The sequence below is a fragment of the Sinocyclocheilus rhinocerous genome, unplaced genomic scaffold, assembly GCF_001515625.1.
Source record: "Sinocyclocheilus rhinocerous isolate Xijiao unplaced genomic scaffold, SAMN03320098_v1.1 scaffold257, whole genome shotgun sequence".
Lineage (NCBI taxonomy): Eukaryota > Metazoa > Chordata > Actinopteri > Cypriniformes > Cyprinidae > Sinocyclocheilus > Sinocyclocheilus rhinocerous.
The window spans coordinates 992870-1006090 of NW_015634026.1; the positions used below are offsets into that span (position 1 = coordinate 992870).

At 35.3% G+C, this 13221-nt stretch overlaps 1 protein-coding gene across 1 annotated transcript in view; it reads left to right on the forward strand.

The window, feature by feature from the left end:
- LOC107745216 (roundabout homolog 1-like) overlaps window positions 1–7827 on the forward strand; it is a 270426-nt gene extending 262599 nt beyond the window's left edge. Inside the window, exons 30-32 of the mRNA XM_016559072.1 lie at window positions 5569–5853; window positions 5941–6152; window positions 6841–7827. Of these exons, the coding sequence (XP_016414558.1) occupies window positions 5569–5853; window positions 5941–6152; window positions 6841–6855 (512 nt within the window). The 3' untranslated portion in view covers window positions 6856–7827. The remainder of the gene's footprint in view (window positions 1–5568; window positions 5854–5940; window positions 6153–6840) is intronic.
- The last annotated feature ends 5394 nt before the right edge of the window (window positions 7828–13221 follow it).

Below are 13221 nucleotides of genomic sequence, written 5' to 3' on the forward strand. Positions count from 1 at the left end.
CTACTTTTTTTTTTTTTTTTCATTTTTAAGAGAAAAAAAATATAAAAATGTAAAATACTACAAAAACATAAATTCAAAATAAAACTAATTACAATATTTTTTTAATAATTTGTATTCATTTATGTTATTATTTTTAATAATAATAACAATTTATAAATAAAATACATTTAAAAGTAAATTAAATGATGTATATTTTATGAAAAATGTAAAATTAAAATGTTACCAAAATATTAAATATTATATTTTTTATAATTTGTTAATTTATTATTATTAATAATAATAATAATAATAATAATAACAACCATTTATAAAATAAAATACATTTAAAAGTAAATTAAATTATGTATAATATTTTATGAAAAATTAAAACTAAACATTAAAATGTTACCAAAATATTAAATATTATAATTTATTTTTTAAAATTATAAATATACAACTTAATTTAACAATTTATAATGATTTATTAAAATAAAAAAAATCATAAATATTATAATTGACATTGTTACAAGATTATGTTACAATATTTTTAAGAAAATAATAATAATAGTTTTTTAATCATAAAATGATTACAAATTTGTAATATACATTACACTTATATTGTTTATATTATTTTATTTTTTCTTTCAAATATTATGAATATATTATATTTTGGTAACATTATATTTTTTGTTATTTTTTAATTTAATATTATAATCTAATTTACATATATATATATAAAAAAAAATTTTTCTTATGACTATGCTATGAACATAATTCAGTGCGTAAACAGCTGCTCTGAATGTTTTTAGACTAGTTCAAACCGATAACTTGTGTGACACTGATGTCTTTTTGACCAGTTCATTACAACGATTCATTTTGTTCACACATCAACATATTGTTCACACAACCCTTGTGATCCATTCAAAATGGTGGTCATACATTCATATAAATGTTGATTTAACCTAAAATGTTGAAGTTGATTTAAAAAGTCCATGGATATATATATATAAATTTTTTTTTTTTCTTATGACTATGCTATGAACATAATTCAGTGCGTAAACAGCTGCTCTGAATGTTTTTAGACTAGTTCAAACCGATAACTTGTGTGACACTGATGTCTTTTTGACCAGTTCATTACAACGATTCATTTTGTTCACACATCAACATATTGTTCACACAACCCTTGTGATCCATTCAAAATGGTGGTCATACATTCATATAAATGTTGATTTAACCTAAAATGTTGAAGTTGATTTAAAAAGTCCATGGATGCTATGCATCAACTACCCACACACAAGTATAAGACAACAAGCATCTTCCAAACATTTAATCTACACAGAACAGGATCATAAAGAGCGAGGGGGGTGGAGAGGTCAGTTCAGTGGGACGGCGGCGTCCACCTACAGTGTGTCATAAGTGACCACTCTGCTTCAGTCTCTAATCAAATAGCAGCAGGTGCAAAAGCTTCACTGAAGAGCTCTCCCAAGGCTTCAGAAAGGTCACGTTATCGGTGTGTGATGCGTGTGGAACTGCAAAAGGGAGTGCTCACAAACGCATCCAAAATTTCTGCTCGCATTTGTGAGAGTGTGTATTTGTGCACACGGTCTCATCTGCTGCGTCTCATCACTGAGTCAGTTGTCCTTGTGTGTTGACACTAAGATTTAATATCAGCCACACACAGGCCTTGGTCGACTCTATCAGATCAACTAGCCCCTCTCATCTGTCCTTCACTGTAATCTCTTCCTCCCCCTCTTCTAATCTCCTCCGCTCCCTCTCTCTCTCTCGTCTTTGTTCGCTGTTGGCCGCTGAAGAGACGCAGATTGATCAGTCTGTGTCGACTCAAGTTTCTGTTGAATGTGTGATTTGTTTTGATAGGCCTTCGTCGAGTTACGCTGTGTGGGAGGGTTAAATACAGCGTTTCGCATGGAAAAGAAGGTTGTCGTTTGAATGCGCTTCACACAAACACACTCAAAACTAAATGATCTGAAACACAGATTGCCTACCAACCCCCCAAATACCAGGCGTCAAACACGCACTCCCCCCGCCTCTGTTCATTTTGCTCTTGTTTGCTCAGTGCTTTGGGTGACACCGGGCTTATTATCTCGTCCTCCTCCAACTCCTCTCCAGAAGGCCCTGTTAACCTTTCATCTGCCTCCACTTCTGTCTGGAGAGAAAAGAGACAGTCTTTTCCAGACGTTCTTCTCTCTCTTTGTCTTAGTTTCCTCCTTTTGCAAGTTTCTATTAGAAGTTTGTTTTTAGATTTCAAGAAAAGTTTTCTGCAGGAATGCTGAAGGATATCTTTGGTTATCAAACGTTTTGAAGCAAATATGAGTTCGAAAGTGTGTAAAGCAGCTGAAAAGTAACTGAATAATATATGCAAGTTGAATACATTTCCATGACTGGAGATGACTGCTGTAACCCGCAGAATAAAAAAACAACCGTGTAAAAGTAACCCAATTCTGCGGGAAAACCAAAGACTTGGCAATGCTGGTTGGTTGACACCAGTTCTGTTTCTTTTCACTGCAGCCAGGCAAAATAAAACTTTAGAAATAGGTGTTATGTCCGTGTTTGAATAGCATATGTTAAGCAATTACTAGTAATGATAAAAATATATGAACATTTATCAATTAAATCTTAAAGCAAATTAGAGAATTTATAATAATTTATGAAAAAATTATAAAAAACTAAATGTTAAAATGATGCCAAATTTAATTAATTAATTAAAAGTAAATTAAATAATGATTTATAAAAATAAAAAAACAATGTTAAAGTGATAAGAAATAATAATTAAAAAAAAGTAAAAAAAAAAAAATAATAAATACATTGAATGGCATGTGTAAAGCAGTTTGAGTTGATTTATAACATCATTTTATAATATCATTTCAACCATCAATTTTATAAATAGCTGATGCATTTGCAAAGGCATAAGCTACTGTTCAAAAGTCTGGGGTTAGGAAGGTTTTTTTTAACTAACTGTTCTGCTCACCAAGGCTGCATTTATTTGATCAAAAATATAGCAAAAACTGCAATATTGTGTAATAGCATTAAAGTTTAAAAGATCTATTTCCAAATGTAATTTATTCCTGTGATGCAAAGCTGAATTTGCAGCATCATTACTCCAGTCTTCAGTGTCACATGATCCTTCAGAAATCATTCTAATATGCTTTTATGTTTTGCTTAAGGAATTTTTCATATTATCAATGTTGAAAACAGTTGTGAGGCTTAATATTTTTTGTGAAAATTGATGCATTTTGTTCAGGATTCTTTGACGAATAGAAAGTTCAAAAGAGCATCATTTTGTAACACAACTCTTGAATTGTAATTGGATTGTAAATGTATTTACTTCCACTTTTAATCAATTCAATGTATTCTTGTTGAGCAAAAGTATTCATATCTTTAAAAAATCTTAACGACACCAAACTTTTGAGTGCAAAAAAGCACTCATAAGCACATAAACCTCAATCATTCATACCACATCTAAGCAAGAAAGGATGTGTTTTACACTACTAGTAATTTCACGGCAGTGCAGGCACTACTCACACAAATAAGGACAGCAGTGCTAGCTGTTGTATAAAGCACAGAGAGAACCCTCCCTCCCTCTTCCACCCCTCTCGTAAATCTAACAGCTCTCTTCTGCTCCTGTGAAATGCGGCCCGTCTCTCTCATCCTGGCATCGATCCGCCGCCTGACTACTGCAAGACACCACAGGGCTTATAAAAACCATCCACGTCCACCATCCACTGACCCTTCTCGTATTTTGCTGAGTGTCAGAGCAGTGATGAAGCAGTGCTAAGCTCTCCCCGACAAAACGAGACACGCGCTCGGTGAAGACGTCAGGTGTGCTCTGACCTTGAACGGGGAAAAATGTTGACGCAGCACCCGAGCACCATTTTAGCACTTAGTCTTACTGACGCAATGTTTGTGTAATACGGGTGTATTTGTGACTCTGGCGCCTATTGGGATGTCATTTTATATGCATGTTGATTTGAAATTGAATCAGGTGAATCAGGTGCGTGACGAGATCCGTCACGCACAGAGCTCGGACGACTTTTTTAGCCGATGCTAAAAAGAATGACAACCCTGAATAACTGGCACGGGAAGCGTGGAGACATCCAGTGACAGTGATGAACCGTCATTCACAGTTTCTCGACTGGCTAGCGGCGGGAAAGAGCTCCAGCGTGCAGCTGTTTGGAGGGTTGCGACGCAACAGCACAGCTGTGTTTCCATGGCACCTTCCGGGTGCCAGACAAATGAGTTCTGGTGTCAATTAGCTGATCGTCTGCTTCTGAAGGACACTAGCATGTGTGAATATCCACCTTATTTTGCAACGCGGAAGTAAGCTATTTTCTGTAAATGTGCTAGACTTCTGATTCATTAGCCGCTAAATAACTAAAACGAAAACAAAGTGCGGTAAAACTGTGCTACAAACCAATGCGATTAGTATTACGACAATGCATTAACCCTTCCGTGTCAGTTAAAAAAAAAAAGCCACATCGAGGTGTCAAAACAATTGTATTTTTTTCCTGCTTTCACTAACTCTTTTTTTTTTTAACCAATGGTCCTGATCATAACTACGAAAAATTTTAACCTTTTTTTAACCCTTAAAATGTCACCTTATGATGCATTATTTTTGTGTCAGATTACAAACACACATTTCTCAGTACACACATACAAACCACACTCTGATATCCATACCAATAAACCTACATGATCATAATGACATAACTTCTATTCAATTGTTTTTTTTCCCAGCTGAAGTAGAAAACAGGAAAAAAGTATTTGCTCCATAGGCCAAACCTGAGAAAGTCGTGCCATCAGGTGGAAAAAAAAAGTACAGTTTTAAAAATAGTAAATATTTTTGAAGCCTTGTCAACAGAATGAAAGCCTTACCTAAGAATGCATAATTTTATGCTTAAATGGCACTGGGATTAATTAAAAATGGCCATTTTTATGGATTTTAATATGGACATATTTTATAGTATAGCCCTTAATTCAACAATTTTTGATTTAACTTTTTATATTTTAAAAATATTTATATTTTTTGTAGGATATATATATTTTAATTTAACTATTAAATTAAGAAAATTTAAATTTAAATTAATTTCTGGCTAAATATGCTGTTTGCATTAACACAGCCAAAATTATCAACAAAAAAAAAGTCTCTGGAAGCGAATATCTCTTCACATTCAAGTTACAAATTGTCACACCTGTCTTATGTTAAAAATAAGGTGGATGGCAAGCTATAATGTCAAACATATCAAATATTCACACAAAATAAATGCTCTTCATTTTGTTTTCTCACAGATCTCCCCCCTCTTTATATTTTTTGTAGGATATATATATTTTAATTTAACTATTAAATTAAGAAAATTTAAATTTAAATTAATTTCTGGCTAAATATGCTGTTTGCATTAACACAGCCAAAATTATCACAAAAAAAAAAGTCTCTGGAAGCGAATATCTCTTCACATTCAAGTTACAAATTGTCACACCTGTCTTATGTTAAAAATAAGGTGGATGGCAAGCTATAATGTCAAACATATCAAATATTCACACAAAATAAATGCTCTTCATTTTGTTTTCTCACAGATCTCCCCCCTCCTCCGATTCCTCCTCCGGCTATGCTGAAGTCTCCAACACACCCGGCCAAAACCATCCCGGAGGGCCCACGGGGGGCCATGTCGCCCAGATCCAGTTCTGCTGATGGCAAGGACAAGTGGACAGGTTCGGGCGGACCCAGACCCCGGGATGGCTCGGACACCCGGACCAGCTCTTCGGAACGGCGTGAGGGCCAGGATGTACAGAAGGGTCAGAGGACGGGGAAAAGCAGCAAACAAGATGCCGGTGCAAGCCATAAGAGCCGCCAGCACCCAGGTACTGCACTACAGTCCTGTTTTCTGATGTTAAATACTGGTAAATAATGCTCAAGTCACTTACCTGTCATCTTCATGTCTCTTTCAGGATCAGAGGACATCCTACCTTACAGTCGCCCATCTTTCCCAGCCGTCCACAGTCCTCGTGGAGAAAGAGACCCCAGCTCCTCCAGTTCACTGTCCTCTCGAGGGTCCGGTGGACGGCGGAGAGGTGAAGGGGCTCCGGGGGCCCGCAGAAACCCTGCAGATGTTGGGCTAAACACCATAGGAGCCTTCCAGACAGGAGGGGAGGAGCTTGAGGTGCGTCCTCACTTCTAAGATACCCGGAAATGGAAGGAATACATGATTCTGATTGGTCAATAGCAAACTTTGGTCAACCATATTTATATATTGGACAAGATACAAACCAGAGCACCTGTGACTGTGATTGTGACTAGTGTTGTTAATGTTAATTTAAACTATTATTATCATTTGGTGATTTAAATAAAATCTGAAACATAAATATTATACGAAAAACTTATTTTAAACTATCTTATTTTAGTTTGTTGCCAAAGCAACAATTCTCATTTCTGCTCAAGTAATTAAATGACAAAAAATTTAACTGAAATAAACATTAACAAAAAAAATCTAATTAGATGGAAACACTTTAATTGAAATTAGAAATGTTGCTTTTGCAACTTACTGAAAAAAAAAATAATAATAATAAAGTTAGTCAAAAAAATTAAAACTGGAAATGTTTGACAAAAAAATTTAAACTGAAATAAAAAAGATACATTTAAATATAACAAAAAATTCTAAAACATTACAAAAGCACATAAAATTACAAAAACTGAAAAATGGATATATAAAGATAAAAGCAAATTCAAAACTAATACTATAATAGTATAGAAATAACAAGTAAAATAACAATACTGTGCTCTTTGGATGGAAAATATTTATGGTTTCCTTGTATGATGTTTGCTATAATTCTTCAATCTTTTCTTTTCAGATGATGGAGAGCTGAAGATATAAAAAAATATGGCTGTCTAAAGTTCCTCAGCAACCATCTTCAGCGCATTTTGACCATCTCGGTGGTATCTTTTACTGAAAACTACCGACCCAGAGTCACGTTTGGAAAACTGACCAGCCATTCTTCATTTATTTACCTTAATTTTCAATGTGCATTTAAAGAAGAAAAAAGACAGAAGAAAACAAAAAACAAAAAAACGAAGGGTGCATTTGAGAGGGGCTAAAGCAGTTTTGTTTTGATTCCAATGCAATATGATGCATCCGTTAGCTCCTGAAAACGATTATGGCTTTGTTCACCTTGGCGAGAAGGTTGTCAGTCAGCTGATACTGTAATGAAACTCCAGGCACAAAGGGACTGGCTGACATGTACATACACGTGTATACATATCTAACTGTCTTTTATAATCCATTGTGGTGCATTAAATTTGTCTTCCTTGGCTTATTTGAATAATTTTAAAATTACGCCAGTTAATATAATTTTTTTTTATAGCCACCATCCTGGTTGTAAATTGTCATAGTGTTTAAACTGCCCCAGGAAAAGTGCCACATTTTGAGAGTTATTGTTTGTTCGTTTTTGTTTTTTGTAATGCACTGTTATTCTTTTTTGTCATTGTCGATGTTTGTTGTTCTATGTTTGACTTTGGTTTTAAAAGCACAATCACTAAACTTTATGTTGAACCATGTTATTGATTAACCTTTTTGTCTTACGCGAGGGGAGCGCGGACGGTACGACAAAAGGCCTTGTTAAACCTGTTGATGTAGGGTTATGAGAAAAGAAAAAAGAATAAGCTGTTTACAAACGAGTGAATGAATGGAAACGAATCCCTGCATCCTTACCTTCGGTGTCTTTTCCAGATTCTCATTCCAGCTCCAGACATCCTGCAAAAATGAAATAAATATACAGGAATTAATGCAGGGATGTTGTGTTTACGAAAGTATTGCTCCACCTGTGCACTTTCGTTATTAAAAAAGAAAACATTTTTCGATTCACATATGCACTTAACAGGAAGTGGGTGTCAGTTTGAGAATCTGGGGTGTTCGTGATTGGCTGGCCGAGGACCCGGCTCTCATGGGTTGGCTGTGTTGGTCACGATCTAAAAGAGGTGAGGATGTGAGTGTTAATTCATTTGACATCTGCAAGCATTTGTTTCTTAAAACAAAAAAGCATATAAAAAATGAAGAAAAAAAAATTAAATCAAAATACTGAAACTGACCTGCTTGTTTTGTGATTAATTCACTATGATACATTTTGTGACACTTGAACCCATCACCTAGGACACAAACCTGACCCTAAAAAAAAAAAAAAACCTTACCACATGGATAACTGTACCTCAAGAAAGTCAGTTGTGGTTAGTTCTCTTTAAAGATATAAATAATAAAAAATAAAATCCCATTACAGCACTGTGTATTGTACTATGTATTGGACACTGCACCTATATATTGAAATGTGCAATCCATTAGAGCCTTCTTGCCTTTTTATATAGTGCCTAAAAACTCCAAATAGTAATTTAATTAGGTTTGTTTGAAGTACTGATGGTAAATAGAAGTATATGACTATGCTAAGTAGGACTGTCAAAATTTTGTACTTAAATATGATCAAAATTCCAATTATATTCGAATTTAAAATGCATAATTTCAGTTATGGTGAAGAATAGCCTTTGGCTTCTCTTCTGAGGCCACAAGAGGGCGCATCGAGCAAAATATTACTAATGCACGTTTATTCAAAGCATAAGATAACGACTATCTGTGAAAAAAAGTGCATGATGTTTAAAATAATGTTTATAAACCAATTACAATTAAGTTGCTTAAACAACTATAAACAAAACAGCATCATGTATGTATGCATAGTTTAAGACAAAGGGCGGAAAGCCAATCACACAGAGTACATTTTTCATTTAAAAACATGAGATGCAGTGGGATGGGGAAAAAAAACCCCGCCATAAAGTCTCAATATATGTTTTTTTTTTTCAAAGTTAAACTTGCATTAAATTGACATGGCTTTCTAAACATGCGGCTCCTTTGTGCGAGATGCGAATGCAACGGTGATAGATGTCCCTCTAGAAAATGCGCGAAATATGTGTTCTGTGTGAACGGCTTGGTTTCAGTTTTGATGTAAACAAGATCTTCTCTGCATTGATGTTCTCTTTTTCCGCAATATTTTTAATGAACAACGCCGCAGCGCCGCACCTAGTGGCTTCAACTGGATAGGCTAACAAAAACATTATAATGCAATGACACTTACTTCGTCATCGCATCTCGTGCGCCACTGATAAGGCTGCCTCTGTAACGCACACCTAAAATTCGAATGCAACGTTTTTGCACTCAAATGTGGATTTTTATTTTAAATTCGACGAATATTCGAAATTCTAACATTTTTTTGACAGCCCTAATGCTAAGTAATTACCAAAAATACACTATGCACTCACTCATTCTTAGATCCCAGAAAACTGAAAACAAATTAAAGTAGTTTTATCAGGATTTAACTACTTAAATATTAGGCTACTAGTATAAATTTCCAGTTAAAAAAAAAAAAAAAAAAAGCAAATATCAGACAATAGCAGTGTTTCTTAGCTGGTCTTGAGACTGAGGTTTTTACACTGGAGATCAAGTGAAAAGTAGCTAATAAATATGTCCTTAAAAATCAAACGTTTTCACTATTGCAATACATTTATTATTTTTTACTTTTTCATTATGCAACACAGCACAACACAGCCTACTTGCCTTCATCAGTGAATAAATGTCATAGGGCTGAAAACATACAAAAATATTAACAACTAATAGTCAAATATTGACTAAGAAAATTAACAATGCATAAACAGCATATGTGTGATTTACCACCCAAGAACAAACACTTAATATTAGCCATAAAATATTACAAAATATTATACTAGCCATAAAACACTATATAATTTGTTGTAGCCATATTAGACTAATTTGTGAAAAAAATACCGTACACAGTTGATATGAGAAGCATTTTCTCTAACTAAACTAAATATTGTTATTTGCCTATTTATTTACTATTCTAACTATACAAAACCACACATGGTTAGATTAATTTTAGTATTTGCATTGAGCATTGTTCTCACTGAACAGAGGCCCTGTGTTCCCTATTTTGTTGCATCCCATCTATTTTTTGAAACATACGAATAAAGGTCCCTTAATAAATGTGTCTGATCAGAACCCAAAACCAGCCTCATTATATCAGGCCTATTAGTCATGTAGGCAACCCGCCGACAAGTCGATTTTGTGAAGGTATAGTTTGCAGCGCAACCTTTATAGAGAGCCACTGCACCATGACAACTATATACATGCTCCATTTGAAAATCCACAGACAAATATTGGGACATACAGAAAGTAAAATGTCAAACACATGCCTTCTCCTGTGCATCTGCCAGGCGTCTTGGTTGCTGTCAGAAAACGAGAGCAGTTCCCCACAGGTGTTCCCCTATTAAACACCTTTTAAACGAGAACAAATCTGGAGCAACCGAGAGCTTCCCCTCTGGCTCGATCCATCATTTTAATGAGCTAAGGTGTGTATGCTGCGCACAATGAGGCACAGGTGATTAAAGCTAGTACACACACAGACACTGACTGTGCTGCTAATATTATGAATCTTTGTAACCTAGAAATGACTGACTGTACAATGCGGTCATTATTATAAGCCGACTTTCAGTACCTGACGACTCTGGGTCAATTCCGAGTCCCTCGTTGCTATCAAACGCACAGCCGTTAGCTTCACCAAACTCAGGCTGAGAAAGAAAATGGCTCATTTATTTGAAAACAGCATGTGCTTGACTAGAAAATGCAAGCTTTTTGTTTTTAGAACATAAATGGAGGCGAGCAAAAATGAAATGAACAAACCATCCAATCTAGCTTTGTTGCGGGGCTAATGAGCGCTCGCTAGTTAAATGAGACGCTAAATTCTGAGCTAATACAGGCAAACATTCAGCGTTTTCTGCTGTGGAGATGTGTAGGGTTTAACCTAATGTCCTTTGTTAGGAAATTCATGTCTTATTTTTCACCCAAACTGGTTTAATTAACCCCACACGCATAAAGGGAGGCAATTAAGAGTAACACCTGTATGCTGTCAGGAAAGCCGTCCTACTGTCTGCTGCTGCCCACTGAGACCCGTGTAGATCAATCCCACCTGCTCACCCACCACCCTCATTCACCCGGATCACTCCATTTCATTTATAACATCTTCTCTGGAGAAGAGATGACGGGATTTTGATTTGTGGAGTGAATTCATTTTCTTTCTTTGTCTCCTAAGAAATTTAGCAATACATCAATTGCTCACCAATGGACCCTCTGCAGTGAATGGGTGCCGTCAGAATGACAGTCCAAACAGCTGATAAAAACATCACAATAATCCACAAGTAATCCATTATGTGTGTTAATCACAAACACACAGCTTTTCACTTAAGACTTTAATTGATGAACTGGAGTGGTGTGGATTACGTAGATTGTGATTTTATTTATTTTTTTAATTCAGCTGTTTGGACTCTCCTTCTGATGGCACCCATTCACTGCAGAGGATCCATTGGAGAGCAAATGATATAATGTTAATTTTCTCCAAGTCTGTTTTGATAAAGAAACAAACTCATTTACATTCTGCATTTTTGGATTAACTATTCATTCAAAGTGAACAGCTTATTTTACTAGAATTTATCAAAATAATGTTTACACCATAAAAGATTTAATTAAATCAATAATTTAGAATTTTTAACTTGCAACCATGCATTTATTTAAGTGGTGGTAATAGATTGGCTGAATTTCTTTTTAGAGTGTTCCTTTCTTTAATTCCTTCATACCATTCCCCCAGTCCTTCATCTCATTTCATTTTCTTTCTTTTCCCTCCCTTCTTCCTTCTACAGCATGTGTCTCCTGCTAAGACGAGAACTTAAAATAACAACAGCTCCTCTCCCTGGAAGATTTCTCCGAACTTTGTGGATGAATTTGTCGAATTCAATTAAACCGATGCCCGACTTTTCTCCAATCATCTTTCTCTCAGCTGTAGCGCTGGTCCTCCGCTGAGTCTCACAGCTACCAAACTGCAGTTTTTTTTAATAACTCCATTTTAATAAGTCCTTTCAGTGCTCAGCTCAGCAGAACTCACTCCATCCGTGCTCAGACCTTATACAATTAACCTGGACGAACTTCACCTCTCCTTCCCGCAGTCGGTCCTGCACATCTCACAGGCTGACGTAACCTCACCCGTCCCATCAGCCAATGAGTCACGGCCAGTTTTTCATCAACTTTATTATTAGTTTTCATCAATTACATTATAAGGCTCCATCGCATAGCCAGGAAGATGCTCAGTCAAATTTATGCAACTATCTCCCTGCCAAAAGCACTGGAACGAGCCAAATCGACGGCGACCGACTGGAAGTAAATGTGTGAAGCAATCAACAGTTGCTGACAAAGACGTTCTGCTCTACCTTAAAGGAAAATGAATGGATGAATTATGCATCAAGATGTCTCTATAAACCAATGATTAAAAAGAATGACATGCCAAGAAGATAAATGGCATGATTCCTTACAGACCTGCAATGCCACATGGTAACGGTTTCAGACTGAACCTTTCTATTACATTAATTTGCAAAAACAGCTAAATGTTGCAGTTAAAAAGAAAAAAAATCATGGAACCATTTCATCTCAAAAGAGGAGTTGCACAGGAACAGTCCTTCATGCATTTGCTCGTTCTTTGATTCGTCCTTCTCTCCAGCACAATCATTATTGCTAGCATTAAAAGTGAAGCAATTTCTAAGCTACAACCATCACTAAATGTAAATGCAAAAACAGGTCCCCCGCTGGTGAGGATGCTCAAAGAAACGTAGGGCCAAACATTTCAGGGAATTTAACCAACGAAAGTTGGTTGGTTTTTGTTTGTTTTAATCAAATGATACCAACGAATGACTATCTTTTCATAGTAAGTTAAAGAGATACTCCACCCAAAAATGAAATTGTCTCGTTATTTACACTCATACTGCCCCAGATGCAGTGGCGGATTAAGACTCTTTGGTGCCCCTGGGCAACGACACCTAGAGTGCACCCCCACAAAAAATAATTAGATTTAAAAAAATGAATGAATGAATGAAATGTGCTTCATGTGATAATTTAGATTTTTTTTTTTTTTTTTGTTTTAAGATGTGATATAAATCTGAACTGTATGCAGCAAATTTAAACATTTTATAACTAGTGAAGCCAACTGTTACAGGTATAATAATAATCCAATCTGTTAATCACTTCAGGCTCTATGGAAAAAAAAGAAAGAGTGGATAATCTTTTTAGAGTCATTGTTGTCCTCAGATCATTTTTCATTCATTTATATTTAATTTACAAAAACATTTTCTAATGTTTT